General features: G+C 39.4%; 2 protein-coding genes across 2 annotated transcripts; one reads left to right on the top strand and one right to left on the bottom strand.

The window, feature by feature from the left end:
• Nucleotides 1–1,717: 1,717 nt before the first annotated feature.
• On the top strand, nucleotides 1,718–6,516 carry LOC108894263 (protein C19orf12 homolog). The gene is made up of 4 exons (XM_018692872.2): nucleotides 1,718–1,833; nucleotides 1,953–2,046; nucleotides 3,822–4,043; nucleotides 4,147–6,516. The coding sequence occupies exons 3-4, from the start codon at nucleotides 3,884–3,886 to the stop codon at nucleotides 4,410–4,412; spliced, it is 426 nt and encodes a 141-aa protein (XP_018548388.1). The 5' UTR covers nucleotides 1,718–1,833; nucleotides 1,953–2,046; nucleotides 3,822–3,883; the 3' UTR covers nucleotides 4,413–6,516.
• LOC108894262 (AP-2 complex subunit alpha-2-like) lies at nucleotides 6,424–23,357 on the bottom strand. The gene is given in 24 exon segments (XM_051076239.1): nucleotides 6,424–8,068; nucleotides 8,181–8,315; nucleotides 8,814–8,883; nucleotides 9,401–9,517; nucleotides 9,619–9,743; nucleotides 9,838–9,926; nucleotides 10,107–10,189; nucleotides 10,329–10,462; nucleotides 11,216–11,305; nucleotides 11,469–11,633; nucleotides 11,790–12,021; nucleotides 12,765–12,862; nucleotides 12,995–13,177; nucleotides 13,263–13,400; nucleotides 13,492–13,660; nucleotides 14,690–14,840; nucleotides 15,901–16,009; nucleotides 16,105–16,206; nucleotides 17,232–17,361; nucleotides 17,968–18,008; nucleotides 18,010–18,162; nucleotides 18,255–18,397; nucleotides 19,650–19,718; nucleotides 23,090–23,357. Coding segments are annotated over 24 exon segments (2,871 nt in total). The 5' UTR covers nucleotides 23,157–23,357; the 3' UTR covers nucleotides 6,424–7,990.
• Between the last annotated feature and the right edge of the window lie 760 nt (nucleotides 23,358–24,117).

Below are 24,117 nucleotides of genomic sequence, written 5' to 3'. Positions count from 1 at the left end.
GTAAACGCGGAGTTAGGAGTTAGGAACTTTCAACGGTTTAGAAAATGTTGCGTTTTGTGACAGACATTAACGTGAACTGTCCGGGTCAGGAGCAACGACAGACGGTCTGTCTCAGGATTTTTTAAGGGTTTCTTTCTGTAATACTCATTTTGGCCACTAGAGGCTGAACTGCACTACAGTGCTACAGTTAAGTTAGGACTAAAAGCATTCATGTTTTCTTCCAGGTGATCTTTAATTTCACTCTAAGCACAAGATGCATGTATTGTGTGTTAGCAAGTTGTTGTCTTTCAGGGCTTTCATATGTATCAGCTTCGCTGTTAAACAAAGAAACACACACAACAAACAAACAGTTATATGGTTACGTATTTACTAACTTATACTATTTGCTTATTCCCATCAGACTCCCTTCCTTAATCTCCCTACAGAAACAACTATTATTGTATCGCCCCCCCCTCCAACGTTTGGATTCATTCATTGTGTTAAATTATAGCCCTGTACAGTAAAAGCATAGCTCACAGTTAATCTTTTCTTTAAATATTTTCTTTGCTGTATTTAGCATTTGAAATGAACAGTACATGAATTGCACACTACAAATATATGTCAAATTTGTAGGAGAAAACTGTTGAAAAAAAAGAAAAAGATGTAACAGATAGAAATTTGTTTACAATGATAATAAAACTCTATCAAAAAATGGTCTGATGAGAACTGACTGATGAGAACTAAAAGGCTATACTGTTAATAACTATCAATCCAGCCCCAGTGCCTCTTCCACAGCCTCAAGTGTGTCTCCATCTCTTAGACGGAAGTAATGGAAAATGGCACAAGCAGCAATGACTTTCACTGCAAAAGCAGGGTGCACCACCAGAGCCATGAAAAATATTGATTGTCACCTGGTCTTCATAATGCCAAAAGACCTTTTTGATGATAGAACTTTGCATGGTGCTTGTTGAACCTGGAGAATACAACAACCCTGGTGAATGCTGCAGATCCAGCCAGGTGTTCAAAGCTCATCAGGTGGTGGAGAGCAGATGACCCTGTTAGTGAGCCTGATTATTTTGTGTGCGACCTTGTGGATGGGTTACTGTAAATAAAGATATTAAAACTGACTGCATGATGTCATGAAATGAAATATGTGACTAAAATCTATCTGACAATACAATCACACTCTGTTGTAACAATGTCTAACTTTCCCCAGGAGGGGGTGTAGTCTGACCATTAGAGACTAACACTAGTTAACTGAGAATTCAGAAATAAAATACTTAAATAATAAATAAATATCTATTTTAAATATAAATGTACAGGCCTATCATCCTCTCCAAATTTCCACTTACAATTTGACAACGTCCTGCTGGTCTAAGACCTCGGCTTTCTCGGTTATTCTGTTTCTTCTTCTCAGAAATATTTGAATGATAGTGAAAACAAAGAGAGACTGACAATGAACGGTTTTCCGTTTTCCCCACAAAGCTCTAAAAGCTATTATACAAAGACTATTATTGAGCTGCAGTCTGAAAACGTATATATATATATATATATATATATATATATATATATATATATATATATATATATATACATAGGAACAATTTATTAAGGAGTAAAGAGAATGAGGGAAAAAGCAAACATTAGAGTAAAACAGATTAAATATGAAAAGAAAACTTGCAGCGCGAGAAATTCATCAAATGTTTCAAAAATCAGCCGATGTTATCTTCGACGTTTTAATTGTGCGACAGCGATGACGCATTTAACGTCGCAGAGAAAATGACCCAAGCAGAGTTCGAAAGTGTTTTTAGAACATTTTGCTGATGAGCTCCTCTACATAGAAATCCTCAGATAGTGAGTAGGAAGTAGTGAATGAGTGAATGATTTCAGACAGTTATCTGTACTGCCTGTTGCTGTTGACTAAATCATCTTGCCTCGATTGTCTGCTATATACTCTCTGTTTTTTCTCGCAGGAAGTGGGATAACTATCAAACCAAAGACCGTTTTGAGCAAAGCCGAATGCATGAGCACAACATACAAGCGAGCACATCCAGGACAGGACTGAAGGTAACAAATACACGTATCACATCAACTTTATAATAAACTAGATAATTTTCAGGGAAGGCTTGTGATAACTGTCCTCTCCTCTCTCATATCAACTTAGAAAGAAGCGAGGAAACCTGAAGTCAAGTTTCAAATTTTGTTGACTTTTTATCAAATCCTCTGTCATTAAGTTATCTAAGTAGCTCATTATTCCTACTTCGTTTATATCAGAGCTGTGTCAGAGTCAAAGTCGTGCATCGAAAGTTTACAGCCTGTTGCTCCTGAATTGCTCCTGTTTACAGTGACTCTGCAAAAAAAATAAAATAAATAAAAATAAAATCAACATCAACTCGTCGATATTTAGAGAACAATCCTAGTTTACATGGATCTTTGCGGTTTAGAGCAGCAAACGACCACCCAGTTCACCAATTAACCTGTTACGCCAAAGTCCATTCACGCCCAAGTCGTTAAAAAAAAAAAAAAATAGTGCGTACACTTTTACCGGAGATATTTAAGAAAAGCAGCGACATTACATTAGGGACACCTAACTAAAACTAATGCAGTGTAATACGACAGTCACACAATAAATTCTTCTTCGTTAAAGTTATAATAGTCAGATGTCTTTATTTAGTTAAGGATGTGTTGATTAAAGTCTATGATCACTTCGGAGGGTGGCATTTATGGTGTTACTGAATTGTACTGCCCTATACAAAGAGGCTGTTTTCTGTTGTTTAGCCTACCCCGATTGATTAGAATGAGAATAGCAAAATAATATGAACAGATGTCAATATTTTTAGTTATGAAAAGAATTTGAACTATCTTTGCTTTTTGCTGTTTAGGCTGCGCTGAACATAAAAAGTGAAAGTGAAATTAAAAAATTGTTAAGTGAAAACTGCTTTTATATGATTACATGACATGTGATGCACCTTTTGTTTCTTATTCCTAGTCACCTTTCCAGTTCCTTAATAAGGTGTGTCTCCCATTAGTCCTGGTACACTCTGCTGATGCCATCTAATACAAGTCTTGTAATTAACTAAATTTGAACATTCTCTTCCAGTATGGAGACGACTACATCAACAGTAATATACAGTGTGTGTGCATTGTTCAGTGATGGCAAACTTGATTTCTTTTACCCAAACATTGCAGGGCTGTTGATTTGATAAATGACCAATACCACCACTAAAAGCCCCAGGTTCACCCCATGTCCGTTCATTTTGGTAATTTGTTTAATTGCAACTTTGTTATTGGAATTAAACCATTAACACACAGTATTAAAATAAAGTGGGGTCCTGTATTACCACCTAATTTTGTGGCTGTTTTGTAGAGGTGCTCTAAAATCTAAAATCTGTTCATGTTGTGCTCACATCGTGCAGATAAAGATGTGTTTAATCACATTGCTTTAAACTAACCAACTGGTAAGTTTCCAGTTTTGTAATAAAGGTGCCATGTGTAGTCTACTGTACAGTCAGTTTACGCTGTTGCACACAAATATTTTGTGTTTATATTCAGCACATGCAAAGATGATACTCAGTAGTACACAACAATAAAGGCACTCACTGGGATTTCTTTTAAAACTGCTGGTTGTGCTGAAAGTGCCCTTTGTATGTGGTCCTGATGCAAATGTTCATAAACAAAACATTCTGTTTCACTCATCATGGTCAACATTTCACCTTGTTATGCTTCCATCAGTGTCTAAGGAAACCTGCATAATCTTAATTTAAAATTAATTTTGTGCTGCAGTGAAGTTTGACCTTCCTCTAGTCTGAACTGAGACTTTTTGGGTCTTTCTTATTTTTTAGGGAGGACACAGCAGTAAAGTTGACGGTCCGCTTTCCTGACTTGCCAGTGCCTCAGCACAGAGATGGCTCCTCGAGTGGATGACATCATGCGTCTGTGCTGCGAACTATCAGCTCATGATCAGATCAAGGTCGCGGTGAAAAACTCCACCAAAGGAGCAGTGGTGGCAGGAGGAACTGCCTTTGTAGGCGGGCTGCTCTGTGGACCTCCAGGGATTGCTGTTGGTAAGTGTTAATACTGGTTCTGACCTCTGTGTTTATGAGGTAGACATCACAGCCACTGGATCAAAATGCCCTTTATCCACGCCCATCTCTGTGTCTCTGCCAGGTGGAGCTGTAGGCGGGCTCTTGGGCAGCTGGCTGACCAGTGGTCAGTTCAGGCCTCTGCCTCAGATCCTGATGGAGCTGCCACCTAACCAGCGACAGAAGCTCTATAATGACATCATGGCAATCTTAGGAAACCTGGACTGGATGGATGCAGCTCAGCTCATTGCCCTAGTTATGGGCAACGCCACTCTACAACAGCAGGTCACTGCCGCGCTGCTTAACTACGTCACCAAGGAACTCAGAGCAGAGGTGCGTTATCAGGACTGAATTATGATTACAAAAAGACTTTTCGGGATGGTCAGGTCTGCAAAACACAACCAGAATCCTCTACAACATATTTTTGTACTTGACTGTCATGAGTGTGTCAAACTGCACAGGTAGCCTTGTTTTATCTTCAGAGTGCCTATCCCAACAACAAAGAAATTATTGGCCTTTGTGAAGGTTATAACATGATCATTTTGGAGGCTGCAGTTTGTGGTGTACTGCATTATATGGACAGCTGTTTCTATTATTTTGACCACTTCATCATTAAGTGCAGTGTGGTCTGTTTTTTTTTGTTTTTGTTATCAAATTTTTAAAAAGCCAATGGGATTTTCTAATTGGCTTTTTGATTATTGCAGAAAATATCATTAAAAAAAGTTTATGATACTTTTTATGAACATTTAGTTCATCAGATAATCTTCACAGATGAACACGACATGATGTTTGGAGCCCAAATACAATCTCCAGAAGTAAAAAGCTAATGTTAGGCTATAAACCAACTACACCACGGTCACATCTCCACCACTGAGCTTCTAACTTGTCATTTAATTTAGCTCTGACCTCTTCTACAAAAGCCTTTCTTCTTAAAAAGTTAGTGATAGTTTGAAAGAGTGTGAGTATAAACACAATGAGGCTGTAAAGGTGGACTGGTGAGTAGATCAGTTTTCATGTTAACGTCCCCGACAACCTCTGTAGTCTCATTAGACACTCGTTAGCAACCACCTTTTTTAAGACACATAAAAGCTTCAAACATCAGGAGTGGGGGGTTTACTGATGGATTTTATGTTAAAGAATAAAACGTGAAAATGTCTCGTGTTAACCACAGACTACACCCTCCAAAGTTATCATACAGTTGAATCAACACACCTCTAAAACAATTTCAATAAAAACTGAACATTATAACCTTCATGAAGAGAGTATTTATTGTTGGACTGCTGTGTTAGACTACATTAGTTTTAGGTAGGAGTTCCTAATAAACTGGCAAGCATGAAATACAGTATCACTGTGGGATTTTCTGTGGTGACTGAACAAGAGCATTTGAAGGGTTCTGTAATTTTTTTGTCGTAAATTTTCATCACTGCATAAACAATAATATATATTACAGTCACCACAGAAACTTGTCTGTGTTACTCAATAATGAATTAATTGTAAACACAAATGATGTTTTGTATTGACTGCTGCCAGGGTCATTTTTCTTCTCTGCTTTATTAAGCTAAATTATTGTGCCATGGGAGCTCTGCATATTCTTGTTTCTCAGAAAGACTGAAATCTCTTAAAGTAAAAATTGACAAAAGTAGGATCCAGAGACGGGATTCAATCGTCTTTGGCATCAACAAGTCAAATTTACCCGCTTCTACCCTGACCGTGATTGGCTAAACCCTCGTCGTAAAAAATCAAGTTTTATCAACATTAAACTTTTGGTTTTACGAAATGTTGATGGTGTGATCTCAACAACAGATAACTTACCTCCAGTCAATGCAATAACCGGGAACAGCGGGAGCAGCCGGGGATGAGTCGTTCTCCACCCGGCTCTGTCAAGTGTGTAGCGTCGGTTAGCATCACAGCTAGGCTAACGGTAGCGGTTAGCATAACAAGTGATTAGCCAATCATAGGCAGGGTAATGGCAGGTAAAATAACGCTTCTTCAACGTGTGTTGTGCAATTCCCATGGATGTACTGTCCATTAGCCACTCCTGCTCTTCCTTGAGGACCCGGATGTTCGCCACAGAAAACGAAATTTTAGTTTTTTAAGAACTAATTTTTTTGAGAACTGAAATTGAAATGCAAGAACTGAATTTTACATTCTGATTTAAGTTTATTGGAATTAAGTTACAAACTAATATGTAATTTAATTTTAATGCAGTTAAATACATTTTCAAATTTTGTGATTCAAATTCACTTTCTAGAGACACATATTTCAGTCCATAGAGTTTCAGGTACAGTGGTTTTTATTAGTCATGTGGAACATATGTAATTATACAGTGTAATCAATGTTTTTTCCAATAAGAGGCAAGCAATATGTTTTAATTTGTTTTTATTTGTAAAAACAATTTTTGGATGTGGATAATGAAACAACATTTCATACACATTAAATAGCAATAACATTTCCAGCCTTTTCTTCTTTTTTTCAAATGCAGCATAATCCTGTGTCTGGCACAGAGGACCTAATACTTGTTAGAAGGCACAAAAAACAACAGCACTGTGACAGAGTCTTAAGTTAAGATGGCAACTGATAGTAAGCACTGAGTGCAATGGATACAGTGCCAAGGACTTTTCCATGGTGCTGTACCCAAAACAGGCTAGAGAGAACACCAGTGCTTTTGTCAAGTGGTCATTTACGGCTGTAATTGTAAATCAAATATGAAATGTCACCCCTCGATATACACCATTTCAAATCATGGTAACTGGAGGATTTTTTGTTTTGTTTTCACCTTTGGACAGAGCCAGTCTTTATGCTAAGCATCAAGTATTATGATAAAAGTACATTTTATAAAACAGAAAGTACACCATATGTTACTGAAATACAGATATATTACCAGTTTGGCAGTGCTCTGTGAATATGTAGGCAAAAATAGTGTAAATAGTGTTTCTGGCAGTGCTTTAAAATATTACTCTAATCTATGTGAAGGCTTTTTTTTTGTTCTGAAAGGCACAAATGTGAAGTAGATATTCTGGAAAACAACGTCAGACAGTGAATTCAATCAGACTTGTTGCCTTTTATTTCAGTGTCTGAATTCTGAGTGTAAAGTTTATGCACAGTGTAGTTCAAAAATTCCACAACGAAACCAAAATTATAGCATCCAAAATCTATTATTTTGCTTTTCTTCTTGAGATGACAGATGTGTAAAATTGGTGAAATGAGTGCAAACTGGTCAAAACTGTCTAAATCTGATATATTTCCATCCATCGATTATCTATACTGCTAATCATTCAAACAACCATTCACACTCACATTCACACATATGGGCAACTTATTAACTTATAATTAACCTAACTTTAATGTCTTTGGACTGCGGGAGGTCACTCCACACAGAAAAGCCCCGGCCAAACTGGGATTCTCGCCATCTGATCTACCTATGTGATCTATTTTTTGTTTACAAAAGTGCAAGTGGGTGAGACGTTAAGGAAAGCTTCTCAGTCCTGTGCAATTTGTTTGAAACGGTACAAGAATAAATGTCTCATAGAAACGCTATCAGAACAATTCATTGTTGAGATCATTGGTAAGCTTAAAATCCTACTTAGATTTTCAAAGGCAGTACCCTCAAGCAGCAAAAACACACAAATTCAAAACTATTAAAAACTTCTGAGCTGCAGGACACAACAGAGAAGCATGCAGAGCCTCAAGCACCATCCACAACACGCCTGCTCAGGTGTTCACAGTGTGAGTAAACACACAGAGTTAAGTACAATCTAGATTTAAACCAGTGATGTATTAGTAAAGCTGTGTGTGAAAAATACATTTCACTTCATTTACATGAACAGTAAGTAAAATTAAAAAAAAAAAAAAAAAAAAAGAATGTACACAGTACAATACATCAATTCCAATCTAAGGAGAGTAAAAGTGTAAAAATGCTAGTGCTGTGTTTAAAACTGTTCAGAAAGGAGATCACACAGTCTCTGAGACACGGAGTCCCTGCTGGTCCGGAGGGTGAGACGGTACATCTGAATAGAAAATATACACACAGTTAACACAGGCTATGTGATGGTTCAATACAGTGTGTGTGCGTCTCTCTGTGTGTGTGTGTGTGTGTGTGTGTGTGTGTGTTTTTTTTACCTGTGCTTGTGTGTTGGGCTCCAGTCTGAGGAGGCAGCCCACCTGAGTGTTCTTACTGTGAATGACTCCAGCTCCAACAAAATTTTCAGGGTTGGGATCCACCCTGTCCAGCAGAGCAACACCAAAACCCAAGATCTACAAAAAATTTACAGAAGAGAGATAGAAAAACTTTAGAATTATACGTAAACAAAAAGGAGATTGATGCAAAAAATAAATTTAAAAAAATTAAATAAATAAAAAATAATAATAATAAAAAGGGTGGTACAAAGTCTCCATGCACCACTATCATTTCATTGAGGTTGGACTTGACAATTCATTTTTAACATGAATGAAAAACCCTAAAGGCTGGTTTATGATTTGTCAGAACTAGTCTCAACCACGTCGGAAATCAGAAGTGTTTATGCCTCAGAATGGAAACACACAAAAGCAGAGGGAAGAGTCAGCTGTCTCAGACATTTGCTCAAGTACGACATTCATAGTGTTGTACAGTGTTGTTCCAATGAGAAAAAAAAGGAGGGAAGTACAAGTTCCTTTCTCACCTGCGCACAGCTGACCAATCATGGTTTGAAATGGGTGTTTCAGGATTGCATGCGACTGAACTGAACGGTTTCTCCTGAGGAAAGGATTTTTTACCTTGGCCTTGGTGACTTCTGTGTCCATCGGGTGTTTGGCTTTGAAGATTTTCTGAACCTCCTGCTGAGGGCTGAGGATATGGAGAAGTGAGAGGAGATGATTACATCTCTTTTGAGAGGTTACTTTATTCACTTTGATTTAGTTAACACTGAAGAAAACACTCAGCATCAACTGAGAATAAAAATCCTGCTACCTGAATGTGCTGCACAAAGCTGCAGGACAAAAGACTCAGTAGGAGATTTAGAGTTTGGATAATCAGCTATTTTATCAACGTAGAACCACAATCAAAACAGAACTGGCTTCAACAAGGGATACAACTAAAATGTTTTGATTAACAGATTAATCTCAATTATTTTTGATTATCATTTCATTAACCAGTCAATCTATAATTGGTCCAGAAAATAGTAAAAACTAAATATCATATGAGACTGATAAATATTCACATTTTAGGCCCTAGGGACTTGTTTTTTTAGTTTTTGTTTTTTAGTTTGTTTGTGTTGTTTTATTTTTGAACATCACATTACAGTGTGGGCACATCAGCAACTGCTGATAGGAAACATGGGACTGCGGTTCCATTGATGCCTTACGCTCCGAGCTGTTTCCAGCGTTGGAAGAAGTCTTGGGACGTCATCTCCGTGGGCTGAAAAAACTTGTTCAGCATCACGGGAAGCTTCACTGCGATGTTCTGGAGAGTCCCACCATATCTGTTCACATACACAGTCAGAAATATTAGCATATATTTTCCTAAATACCCCCCCCCCACCCCACCCCCTTTCCAAAAGTAAGCATGAATGCAGGCACCCACCTGAATTGGACGTTGAGTACCGGAGCATCTGTGAAATCTGACACACATTCAATGTTGAGGATCTGCTGGACCTGAGCCCCACCTTCTATGATGGGGTCTACTGACTTAGCGTGGACATTCAGCTGTGGAGACAGTGGTCAAGGATTCTACTAATTATCTGCATGAAAAGTGGAGGAGCTGGGAAGGGACGATCAAGTGAGCAGAAGTAGAAAGGATATGATTCTTGAGCGTATCATTGCATGTCACTGATGAGGAGAAGCTGAGGAACTGGGTGGACGTCTTGTTGCCGTAGAACACATACATACGACCTGGAGGACAACAGCAGGTCAACTATCTTTGACTTCTTCCTGTTGCACTCATCATATCTGACCGGTATCCATGCACTTTTCTAGTCAAATCGCTTAACACATACACATATTCACCAATTCATACATCTCGCTCACACACTTCAGCCTGTTGGAGAGAAACAGTATCATAAAGCTGCTCACCCAGGTTCTGTCTGTACTCAGACTTCAGTCCAATCTGCAAAAGCTGGTTCTCAAAGATAACTCCGTTGTTCTTACAAACAAACCTGCAATTTAAGAGCACACAATTACAATTTATAACAAAGAATGTTAAGAAGATTTTAACGTTTCACCTCACCGTCATTAATTAGCTGACATTCAAAGACACGAAAAAAGGAGAAAGCAAAGGAGCGTTCAGACTTTCACCTGGGAAAGTTTTCGTCAGACACTTCTACAGATGCAAGGGTGGAGCTGTCGGAAAAGACGTCAACCAGCAGACTGGCTCCTGCTGTAGGGGTGGAGTTTAGATTCAGGAGGTCTGTGAAGGAGGGTGTGGAACCCTGGGAGAGAAATATCATCTTCAACATACAGTACCAAAATGTGAACATAAATGATTAGACTGTCAAAACTTAAAGCAGAGGGCAGTCCTGTGACATTACTTTGACTTTAATACAGTGTAGTGTGATTATGGTTATGTGTGGACTGATCTGAGTGATGAATATCTGTCTTCAAAAGTCGACAGAATCCTGTAACAAAACCCAAAACTCTTCAGTTCTGGCTTATGTAAATAAACATAAAGGAAATGGGAAGAACACTGATAAACCAAGGGAGCCGCTAAGCAAAACACTTTAACATGCAATAACGTGAGAATGGCTTGGTACAACACCCAATAAGACAATACACGAGACAGGAGTAGCTGCAACTCCACTGGTAATAAATAATTATGTAATTCACTATACTATAGGGCTGTGCGATATGATGATATATATCAGATGAGGAGATAAAAACGTCTATTTTTTCATATCATGCTCTATTGTTTACTTTGTGGTGTCGCAAAATATACAGTTTATGCAATATTTTTTCATCATGGCTTCAGGCAGAAACGTGAATACCAACACGGAGAGTGAAGGTGAGACAGAACCAGGTCGCTCCGAACAGGAGGACGACCACCTACACAAGAACCAAGTCAAAGAGTCTGGAAAGAGTTTATGGATGAGAAGAGAATACAGAAATTGTACAATGTTATTATCAGGATATTTAGTCATATTGCACAGCCCTACTACACCATGTGTTGTTTCAAGCTATCGATATACCATGGTCCCAGCAGAGAGCATGATGGGGCTAGAGGAGGCAGGGCGGGGCCTGTTGGTAGGGAGAAGGTCTGCGACCAATGAAAAAGAGGACTGATGGAGAGAGAAAAGAAAGAGGAGAAGAATGATAGAGGGGTGAAAACAGGGAGGGAAAGAGACAGGATAAGTGAAGGTGAAGATCAAGGAAATAGTAAAAATTCAAGAAAATCAACAGACGCACACGAAAACAAGCTGAAGCAGTCCTGACCAGAGTTACCTTGTTTGTGGTTTCAGTTTTCTCGCTGTGCTCGGTGTTGCCGTTGACATTCCTCCGGGCATCGTCAATGTCGGGCAGGTTGCCTGGACCCTTCTTCCTCTTCAGCTTGGCCAGGATTGAAGACTCCCTCTCTGGGAATGGAGGCATTTCTTCTAAGACTGTGGCCTATGGAGGGACAGAGGGAGCAACACAATAATGTAAAGACTTAACATTGATCATGTACGTGACAACAATTCCCTCTGTGAACTTTTGTGTGCGAAGCTTTGAAACCTTGAGGAGACTATTACAGTATTCTGTCCACTCCCTGCATAATTTACACACCAGTATGTCAGTGCTGGCGATGCAGCTGAGCCTCAAGTACTCGACGGCTCTCTGCTGTAGCTCGACGTCAGCATTGCGGAGCTGGCTGTCTGACCGCAGGACTTCCTGGATCGTGGCCTTCACCTCCGGAAACAAGTTAATGAACTTGATGTAGGCCGACAGCAGCAGTGCCCGAGTCGGCACGGAGCAGAGATGGAACTTGGAGTGAAGAAGGTTGAACTGGACCAGAGGGCTGAAGGAGAAGAGACACAAGATTAAAATCATCATCAGTCACAATAAACTGTGCATTCTGAGACAGCACATGGTGTCTGCAGTATTTTGTTTTAAGATTTGGTTCACCCAGATTACACAAAGACAGAAACCTGGTCATATTTTGCCATGCACACAGTGCTGGTTTCAGAAAAACAACTTTGTATCAAAGAAATAGTTGTGGTGAAAACTTTTAAAACTTTGTGAGGCCTGAGAGTATTTACACTATTCTGGAGGAGACGTTGCACTTTCAGTGCAGTAAGTAATGCAGTGTTCCCCCCACTCAACAGGATTTCTGATCATAAATATTGAACATGTTTAATATTTATCAGTGCAGCCCTGATTGTCTTCCGAGCTGATCAGGGAGGGTAAAATCACTCTGAACACACCTCACACCACAGGATAATCTGGCGATGCAGATCATCTTTAGAAGCATCAGATAATCAGGCCTATGCTGACTTTGATCAGGAGAGACTCGGGCTGATAATCGGGCTGACTATCTTCTAGTGCGTACTCCACTTAACACAGACAAAACTCTATTCGGGTATTTCAAACCAAGAAAAAATACCTGCATGTCTAGATGCCACTTGTGCAGCTAAGAAAATATATTTCCTTGTATAAACTATACATACCATCCCTCTATGGAATAAACAGCAAAGACCTGAGCTGAAACATCAGCTGATTGATTGAGATTTGAGAATCACACTGTGCAGATGCTGTTTTTACCTGGAGCGTGAGTCTCCGGCAATTAGGTTACCAAACTCTCCCAGGATGTAACCGCCAACCTTAACCAAATTCTCATGGCAGGCAGGAGCTTGTAGCGCCTGTGAGTGTTCACAAAGAATAATGGCGTTTGGTTAGAAACAATATGAAAAAAAACCACAAACTGCTATCTATTTTAAATAAGATTCTGAATGCAGTAGGAGGCTTCTTTTCAGCACATACTCCATGCTCACCTCAAAGACAGTCTTGGCAGCGTAGCCTTGGACGTCATCTCTGTTTATGACAATCTGGATGACACGATACCACACCTCCTCGCTGACATAGTCACCAGCGATGCGGATGAGGTTGAGGATGGTATCCACGTACCAGGTGTAGTCTACAGCGTATTTTTCTGCCAGGATAGCCACCTTGAGCACCTGAGGAAGAGAAGCAAGCAGCTGAGGGTGCGAGCAGCAAACAGAGGGACTATAAATGGCATACAGGCCTGGACTGATGACGCACTATCTCCTCTCTGATTGAGTAGTCAGCGGTCTCCAGGTAGCTCAGCATCTCTGCCACAATCTGCTTGGCGTTGCTCCTGTCACACATGGCGTAGAGCAGATCCACAGCCCGCTGACGAACGCTCACATCACGCTCTGTCTGTAAAGAAAACGCACAAGAACGTGAAGATGTAAAATGTTTGCACTTAAAGCATAAAATTAAAACCAAATATAACTGATGAAGGACTCACCTTTAGAGCATTGATCACAGTTTCTATATGCGTCTTTACCGCCTCGTGAGAAAACTCCGAGCTGGCCAGTGTGCACATACTCTCCAAAGCCAAATAACGAAGGTTGGTTTCTCTGTGCTGCAGGAACTGGCCTAACTGGTTGCAGGCTCGTACCAACAGGGTCGGCTCACTGAGAGACAAGACACAAAATCAAGCTGTAGTGTCCAAATACCAACACACATTTCAACATCCAAAACTGTAAAAACTACAACTTCTATTATTTGGCATTAGGAGTTGTTCTGCCTTAGAAACTTAAATCATCAGCATTTAAAGTAAAAATTGAAATTGTGCCAACAAATGAAGCCAGTATCTTACTTCAGTGACAGTGAGGGAGTCCTGATATCTTAGAAGAGAAAGTTCTGCTGACTCATTTTCAGAACTAATAATCATAAGTTCAGTTGAAAATATGTCCAATGGATTGTTTGTAACTCATTAATTTAAGTTTTTGGAAACATTGTGGGCTTATTTAAATGTACCTCCCAGCATGCATTGCACTGATACTTAAAATCCCAGAAATCCTTCTTTTTTCTAACATAAAAAGTCACTGTTATGTGTCTTTTGCTACACATCTCTCTGAGGTATCTGATCATCTTTTCTCTCTGGTTAAAATTAAAACAGTGCAACAATGATGAAGGTCAGGTCTGTAATTTAGACACTTTCTGCATCCTTCTTTTATGAGACATTTGAGTCATGTTAGTGATTTTGAAGCACAATGTTCCTGAGCTCACTACATGTGTTGAAAAAAAAAAATCCATCATTGCTCATTACCAAAGTTAAAATTTAAAATGGATGCAGCAAAAAACCTTGAGTTACTTTAACAAATAAAATTAACAAAAGAAAAAAGTCTGAGTTGCGATCATGGAAAATAATATCACTTTGTCTTCTAAACAAAAGTTTGAATTGGCCTCAAAATTCAAAAATCCATTGTAGTTAAGTCGCTTTGAAATTTTGAGTTTTCTGAACTTTTTCATTTCTACAGTGAACACAGGAATGCGAACTAGAGTAATAACAGCTAGGTTTGTCCTGTGGCTTTGATGTGAAGTTTTCAGATGAAACATGACTGTCAGAGCTTCATGTTCTGTTCTTGGTGTTACAGTCTGGTGTCTGCTTCAGCTGGTAGAGAAAACTATAATAACATGTAACATCTAAGGTGAACAACCTGTCATGGTGGATGATGAGGGAAATGGCTTCAAACAGAACGGCGTTCTTTGCGTTGGAGTGCTGGACCTTCTTGGACTTGGGCGGCTCCTGGGCTTTATTGAGGATGGTCTCTAGACACTCTGTGAGACGACTTCGCAGCGCTGCATCCTCTGCAACGACACAGACTTTGTTCTTAATGTCCTCATACACTTCAATTTAACTCAATGTCATTGCCTCCAAAAACTCAGTATAAGGTTTTCATTGTACAATTTTTTAAAATATTAACAATAATCACAAAATAAACACATACCAGTTAGATAAACTGAGCTTACTGCTGCAGGTTCTTTCTCTATTTTACTTTTCTACTGTCTGGTGCCATGTGGAGTCAAAAAGCACGTAATGCAACTTCATATTATTCTTCAAGATAAGTGCAAAGATGCTTGCAGCCATTACGTTTTAACATTTTGACAGTGAGATGAAAGGATCATTATCAACCTCATGAGTGAAAGCTGAACTGAGCCAAGTACGGAGATATCCTTAATGAAAACCTGGCCATGAGTGCACCTAGGCACACAGCCAAGACCAGAATGAGGGACAGCTCTATGAATGTCCCTCAGTGACCGAGCCAGAGCCATGATCATCTCTGAAGAGACCTGAAAATGGCTGTCCACCGACCGTCCTCCTCCAACCTGACAGAGCTGGAGAGGATCTGCAGAGAGGAATGGCAGAAAATCCCCAAATCCAGGTGTATGAACCATCATAAGCAAGAAGACTTGAGGCTGTAATCGCTGCCAAAGCTGCTTCAGGTACTGAGTACTTCATCTGTTTTCAGATTACAGTCATAACGTTAGGAGAAGTAATGGTGGCGTGAATTGAAACGGTGAGAAAGTAGTCGACTGACAATGATTTAATGTTTGGCCGACAGCTTGTGTTTACAGAAATCCTGGATTAAACTTGCGTCAGGAAGAGGGTTTAGTGGAGATGAAAATGCTGACATACACAAAGAAACAGCCAAGACAACATGCACAGGAGTTGCTTGGATATGAGCAACCTGCAGAAGCATTATTCCAGCATAACTGTCAATCTAAGGACCTCAACAAGAGCTGGTTGCTCAACTACACAGACAGAATAAAACGGCTCCGTTCTTTAACCTGTAATGAAGTTCCACTATTCACTTGAAAGGGAAAGGGACTGTGCACAGAATGTATGTAGAATTGTACTGTACCATACCAGGTGGAGGGTAGCACTGTAGAAGGCGGAGCAATTTGACAGACAACCATGGTGCAGCGACAAAGTAGTATGTATAGTCCTGTAGGTCGATGGACGCAGAGGTCACAATCTGGACAAGACAAAAGAGGATAACACATTAAAATCAGATTTTATCTTTGACCTCAGTGAGATGAAGACGTGTGAGGTTAAAGAAAACACTCCCACCCTACTGAGCCTGGCCACAGCCAGTGAGATGGATGTTTTGAAGTCATCAGGACTCTTCTGGGCCAGAGTGGTAATGAGGCTGGTGGCTGCTGTCACCACTCCCTGAAAACAGATGGACACAACTTTATAAAATATATAAAAAATACAAAACAACTGACACCATATTCCATCATCCTGAGCATGTGTGAGACAACAAACATTAGTGAGTGAGAGGGCCTCAGAGGAGCAGTGTGAAGGGTTTAGTGGCATCTAGTGGTGAGAACACTAACTGCAGCCAACTGAATACCTGATCCCTGCACTCTCCCTCTCCAAGCATGTCAGAGCATGCCACGGTGACTTTTTGCACTTCTCTGTCAAGAAAACTACTAACTTATTAAGTGTCTTTAACATCATAGTTAGACAGATGTTGACCACAAAAGAGGCCAAAATACCTGCTTTGTTGTTTTTTATTTATTAAACGCATGCACTCTGACGGCAGTAGCTCTGCTGCTGACGGCAGGGAAGTTAGCCCGAGTCCTCTTCTGCAAGTTTGTTGATTATTATTAATGATTACACAAAGAAGCCAAACCATAACAGTCACCCTCAGGGAAACACTGTATGTTTAGATATTGTATTTAATCTGTAAAACTACAGGTAACAGCTGATATGTAACAGGCTTTGTGTGGTGTCAACATAAAACTCTAAAAGCCCTATATAGAGCCACTGTTTGGTTTGGTTTGTCTGTTCTGGGCTACTGTAGAAACATGGTGGCCTCCATGGAAGAGGACCCGCTCCCTATGGAGATATAAACTGCTCATTCTAAGTGAGTGAAAACACAATGATCAGTTTTAGTTGATAACACACTGATAAAATTTTTGTATATCTTATTTCATTTTTGCCAATCGATCCTGATTTTTTTGAGTTATTTCACCACAACCCACAATTTTTTTTTCCAGCTGAGAGCAACTCAGTTTCCCTCGTGCACTGGTTTGTGTGAGGACAGTGTTCATCAACAGCACACTCAAAAATCGACTGAATTTACTGTGCATCCTTTCTGATTTGAGTACATTTAATTTAGCCACTTTACTAAGTGTGAACACAGTACACACTCAAAACCTGCTGGGAAACAGTTTGAGGTACAGGCTCACCAGATGCTGATCGTTAAGCAGATGGACCACTCGTGCCGTCCATTCACCCATCGGCACCAAATCAGGAGACGTCCTGTTGAGTCGTAGTAGACATAAAGCTGCACTCTGCTTCACGCTGTCCATGGTGTCCCTGACAGAAGCAAGAACAAGACAGTTTCATTCATCATGATTTCATGCTTACAAGTTATAATTAATATAAGTCTTCAGTCCAGGTTCATTTGGTAACACCTGCAGTTAACTAGTGGCAACTGTAAGTGCATTTTAAAAGCACAGGTCCCACCTGTTTTGTAGGGATGGCTACTGTATCCATGGAGCGAGTAATCATAATCTGATCTCTTACTGTACACACAGCTTCAATAGTTTTCATAACATAACAGCATAGTACAGTAAAACCAGTCTAATAATCTGGCTTTTCCTGCCAACTAGTGGCGACAATGTACTATTTTCAGACTCCACTCTAGAGTGGTTGTTGTGACTTTATAAAGGTTGTTAATAAGTTACTTAATGTGGGAAATATTCAGTTAAAGAAGACTATACAATTCATTTGATATTTAGCAATAAATCCATAATGCCTGGAGACAAAAAGAAGTGTTTTGAGAAGCTAGCTAGTTCCTGTTGTTGACAACCAGGTTGCGTGCTCTTCATTTACACAGGGTGAGCTGTATTCCTTTTTTCATTCATTAATATAACTGTAAAAGCTACTACTGTCTGTAAGAATTAAAGTGTATGTACAAACCCTGCCACCAAGATCCTGGGGATTTCAGAAGCGAAAGCCTCAGGCCATTTCTCTGCTGCCCACGTTAGCGATGCAGTGCAGAGCCAGGTTCATAAAGGTTGGGTTGCGGCTGGCGAGGTCATTCTTAATGCCATTGTTGATCAGACGGATCAGGTCGCTGTTAGAGTTCACCAGCACTGAGATGAACAGGTAACCCTGAGAGGAAACATGCACACCTCTTAGTCATATTCACACAAAGATATTAGCGTGAAAAGCTCTCGACTGGATGAACGTGACGATAAACTTACAATCTGTTTCTCTGTGTATTTATTGGAGCTGAGCAGGTTGACAGCCTCCATGTGTCCAAAGTCGATATCATGGCCCAGGAGGAAGATGAAGAGCAGCTTACAGACATACTTTTTTTTACTGTAGCCGTCTAGAGCCTTGTCTCCTATCCACACATGTGCATACACACATCCACACCCCCACACACACACACACAGATGGATTTGAACGTCAACGTGAAATAATAAATGCAGTGAGTATGGTTGGCAGTAAAGAAACCTTCTCCCAGCTTATACCATAGGAACGGTACGATGGAACGTATAAGCAGTTTTGAGACCATGGCTTTTTCACGGTATACTTTGAAACCACCGCTAACCGGCCCATGCCTCGTTCTCATAACACTTTTCTGTTTTTAAAAAATTAAGTTGATGCATTTTCATTGACTGTCAGTGTATTCATGGCCCTGTTATAGTCCAGCACCCCTCCCAGCTTTACCACACCCAACTCCTCTAACAGCCTACATGAGTCTCATGTTTTAACTTTAAGACATTTTAATGCCTTTATTCGATGTATGTGATAATAAAATCCTGGCATATCACAGTGTTGTCAGCTGAAGTCAACCACACTGTATGGCAGTAGAGGAGGTTGTGTCAGCGTCTTGTTCAGAAATAGTTTAGCCAACCTTGCTCACATACAGCTCTGAAGTTGAGAGCGTCAGAACAACAAACAGAAACATCAGTTAGTTTTGACTTGTTTTTTTAAAAGGTTATAGCCTGCCATGCTGTTATCCTATCCTGAAAAACAGCAGTCAATCAACTGACAAAATTATATCTGACATGGGAGTTTCACAACTGACATTAAGGTCTTAATATGTAAGAAGTTCCAGTTGAATTAAAAATTAAAACTAGCTTTTGTACAGAGGTGAGCTAGAATAAAGACACAACATTCCCGCCTTGAACAGACTGGGTAAAAATGTTTGGTGGGTTGCCAAAAATCATCTGCAACCTCCTCCCTCTATATCTTTCCAGCATTGGATTTGGTGTGCCTGGAGCAGACAGTTTTTATAAATGACAAGCACATGAGAAAAACATCCATGGCATAATGCAGGGGGGCAGGACAAGCACATAGGGAATATGCCAGAGAGAACACAGGGCAGAAAGCTGGGCCCTATGGGCCAGAGGAGGGAGCTTCATTCTGGAGCAAACTAATTATAGGCAGCATGGAACAGGTGGCAGGAGAAACAACACCGACAGGAGATTTAGACACATTCACAGTGAGGTGTGTGAGCAGTGAAGACTCAGCTACAGCAGCCAATAAAAAAGAAGAAACTGAGTGAAAAATACACCAGGTGCTACAAACCAGTCTTTGGATGCTTCTCTAAACCTGAAGTTTAGTGCGTGTCAGAATTGTTCACCTACCTTTAAATTTGGAGCGAATATTGGCCAGTTCTTTGTTTATCCTCTTAACCTCTGCCTCTTTACTTTTACCTACAAACAGACAGACATTGTGCATGTTATGTGATCAATCATAACTTTGAATAAATGAATGAACTACACTTGCTGTGTTCATCATAATGAAGAAATATGTCAATCAATGCAACCTTATGAAGGAAAGAGAGAAAGTGGAGAAAAAGAGAGAAAATGGCAGAATGAACTCACTGACATTAAGTCAATTAAGAATAAATACATTTTGGATTTTGGATTACTACACAGAGCAGTTAATATTTCAATGATCTGTTAAATAGTAAGGCTCCATCACATGTTTTACATGTATATGGAGTTCCTGTAGGCTGAACCATTCTGGCCATTCTTCTCTCATTACCAGGGTGTTTTCAACCACAAAACTGCAGCACTCTAGATATTTTTTTGCTTGTTTTCCACAGTGTAAACTTTAAAGACTGTCATGAGTGAAAATCCCACAAACTTAACCTCTTCACTATGTCTGCATGCTTTTATACACTGCCACATGATTGGACAATTACAGTCTATTTGTACCTAATGAAGTGGCCACTAAGTGTATATCTCACACAGAAATACATAAATGTCATAACAACATCTCATTTGCACCAAAAGCATATTGTATTCACCCAAGAATTTGTTTTTCCTCACAATTATGACATCAGTACCTCATTATTTTGCAATCTTTATCTCATAAGTTAAAAAAAACTTCTCATAACTATGAGATCTATACAAGAATATCATCTCATAATTACAAGAAAAGGATCTCCAATTAGTCATAGGCACTGAGGTTATCGGATGTTGGGGGTCATTAAGGACAGGGTGCAAAAATTTGTAGAAAAATGAGATAACACTGAGCAGATCCAAAGAAAGATTTTTCCAGTTTTTGTCTTTTATCAGAGCCTTCATGCAACAACCTTTTCAGATGTTACATAAGAATCAAGTGTCAGTAAAGTTTCAGAGATGTGCTGGCTTCTTCCTGCATAAAAAAAATATGTCAGTTAAAGTTTGTTCTGCCTCCATCTCTCAACAAACAAAAGAGTATTTTCTGACAAACATTGCACTCAGTGGATTCTGTTATTTGTAACTGCAACTGCAGGAAACATGCTGCCATAACTGCCAAAGAAGAAGAGAGCTGCAATTTTCTTAAAGGAATTTTCCCCAAAAAGTGTTTGTTTTTCCATGCAGCAGGAATGTGTCAGGTGGTGCCCTGACATTTCAGGAGTGTTTCTTAAAAGGTTTCCTACATTAATGTCACATTCTGTCTGTGTAATGTTTCCAGTTTAGCAGATATGGCGTGCAGAGTCAGCAGTTACTTTACAAATGGGCTCACAAGGAGAATTATGAGGACAGGTGAAACAGAAGTCGAAGGGACCGGGAACGGAGAGGACCAGGGTCAGAGTGCCAAACAAAAATAATGCCATAATAATAATGCCAAGTCGTTACGACACAAAACCTTCAAAAAATGAAGATTCCACCTTCAACATTAAATTAAACATAAAGGCTAAATAAAATGCATTAATGTACACAGTCAAAAACAGCAAAGTTAATATCAAATGACATGAGCTACTTTTTTCATTTACAGTTCAGAGGCTGTTGCTTTCATTTAACACATTTCACAACCCTGTTACAGGGAAGTTAAACACTGCATTTAAACAGTTGTTTTCATCTACACAGTTCACAACCAAAGGCAGGACACTTCAGCCTCCTATTTTTCATTCATAAAACCTCTTAGTCCACATTAAGTGATAATTGCCATACAATTATTAGAACTCCTAAAATAATGTTTGCTTGTAGATGGTACCACCTCTGCCCCTTTTTAAACCAGGAAAAATCCCTGGTTATGCACAGTTTCTGTGCAACTGTACTTGCTGATAGCTGCTGACAGCATACACTTAATCAGCTACATTTCTATTGGGACTGAGGACTGGCAAGAGAAGATTAGTGAGAGCTTTAACTGTGATTCGATAGTCCCAACAAATACACCCATCAGCTACAACATTAAAAGGACAGGTAAAGTGAATAACATTGATTAGGTTGTTGCAGTGCAATGTTCTGCTGGGAAACTTTAGGCCCTGGCATTCACCTGGATGTCCAATGAACATTGTCTTTAAATAATTCACTCACTGTTTGGCATTGGGTAAATGATGATTTGATGCAAAAAGATCTTCACATAATCTTTATATAATAATTATCTTTGTCATTACAGGAACATAAGTCACAATTGTGGGAAGTAAAAGTCGACTAATAATGATTTTTCAAGCAATAATTTGAGTGATTTTAAGTTCTTGACTGGCACAGATCAGGGCTGTACCTTAATCAGACCATATTAACATGAATGTACTATAATGGGACAGAAGAAAAAGTACAGGAGAGAATGAGGAGATGATATGTGATATTTACACTCAGCTGCCACTTTTTTAGGAACATCTGTGAAATCTAATGTGATCCAATACAACAGCACAGCCATTAATTTTACCTTTACAAAGATAATAATGTTCTGTTCTGAGCTGTCGCTGTCAGATGTATTAATCTCTCTATATTTGTTTATCATCGAGGTTGTAGGTTGCACCAGGAAGGAGGTGAACTACTTTATACTGAGAGGTGTTCCTGATGTTTTGTCCACCCCCTTTACAAACATGAGGGGGGAAGAATATTAGAAAAATAATAAGGATATAGCTTACTTAACTCTAAACAAAGTTTAAACAAAATTGGCCATTTTAAGCTTGATAAAGGGAGAATATGTGGCAGAGCTATTGTACTGTACAGATGTACCTAATAAAGTGGCCAGGGAGTGCATATACGTGATTATATTGGAGTAAATAATCCTAAATAATTCTTCCTCAACTAACAGCCAGCTCCTGTGACTGGTTGGTTTAAAAGATCACTTCAGGGCCACAAAACTGGACATTACTACATGTAAAATACGCATTTAAACTGTCATTTTGACGATATCTGAACTACAACTCAAAGTCTATTGACAACGTCGGTCTCACAAACATCTCTAGAATGGAGATGATTGATTGATTGATTGGTTTTGTGATAAATGGGAGGGTTTCTGACAGAAAACTATTTGAAAACACACCCGAAAAGCTACAGACTTCACTAAAATGACATGAAATCTTCAGTTAGCGGTGCGGTCCACGCCCTTCGACGTTAGCAACTGGAGGCTAAAAGCTAACTACTGCTAGTGTAGGTTAGCCAGCTGAGGGGTAGTTGTGTCAACCCACTTTGATACGTTTAAGTTACCCAGAAATTGTGGGTAACGTTACAAAAGGTCTCTGGACTCATTTCTGGACACGTCCTATCGAAACCACCTGTCAGGTCGCTGCTGTTCGTGAACGTTACACCAGCTAACTTGTGTTACGAGAAGTGTCTGTGAATGTGATAAACAAACTTACAGTTCCTGATGTCAGAGATGAACACGGCCAGGCCACGCATCCCATCCCCTTTAGAGACCGCAGGCATTTTTGTTCACTTCCTATTAATGTGACCCCGTTTCTTCTGCTCTATTTAAACCACCGAAAGTATGTGTAGTAACTTTGTTTGGCTGAAACATACAGGAAGCGCTGTATAGTACACAGGGATCCCCGATATATGACGAGGACAGGAACCAGACACGCTGCGGCTGCGTTCCATTCCAGTTACAGCTACGACCTAGGAGGACTGCATTCCACACACGTAGAGAACTTAACCAAGGCTGGATTTCCTTTAAGATGGGTAAAACTGTTATTAAATGATGCAGCCATAGTTATATGATATCGGACGTCGTAACGCTGACATGTGAATAGCAATCAGAAAAAAACAGCTAGAAAACCAAGTGACAGAAAAGTACAGAAGCTTGTTTAGCATGCTTTCCCCCAAATTATAGTAAATAAACCACACTAAAACTGAAATTAGACCTATGTCATTTGTCAGTGATACAAACTTTGTATTTTATAATGAAATTATATGCATCTTTACCCAAAAAGACAACTTCCTTTAGTATTTTTTATTTTTTTATTTTGATATGTTATGCTAAATAATACACCCACCCTTTAAGTTTATCTGTGAAAAAGTAGCATTGCTAGCTTTACCAGTTATGTCATTCAGGTGTTAATTACAAAAAATAACAATTCCCGTATACATCTGCAAACAGTGCTTTATCAATCAAATGAATATACAAGCACTATATTTTTTCCCTGCTTTAACCTAACCAAGTGTATTTAGTTCACATAACTTTCACCTTGAAAATGTCTTTTTAGATTTTTTTTTTTTTTTTTTTTTTTTGTAAATTTGTTAAAGTCTTTGTGAAGCAAATTCAAGTGTTTGATTTATGTTTGTTGTTCCTGAAAACATGTGAAAAGACTGTAAACTATGTGTTGCTGCATTGTGGAGTTAAACCGTTTCACAGTTTTCCATCAGTTTAATTTTCAGGATTTTGTGGGCG

Source organism: Lates calcarifer, linkage group LG2, assembly GCF_001640805.2.
Source record: "Lates calcarifer isolate ASB-BC8 linkage group LG2, TLL_Latcal_v3, whole genome shotgun sequence".
Lineage (NCBI taxonomy): Eukaryota > Metazoa > Chordata > Actinopteri > Centropomidae > Lates > Lates calcarifer.
This window is presented reverse-complemented; position numbering and strand designations above follow the sequence as displayed.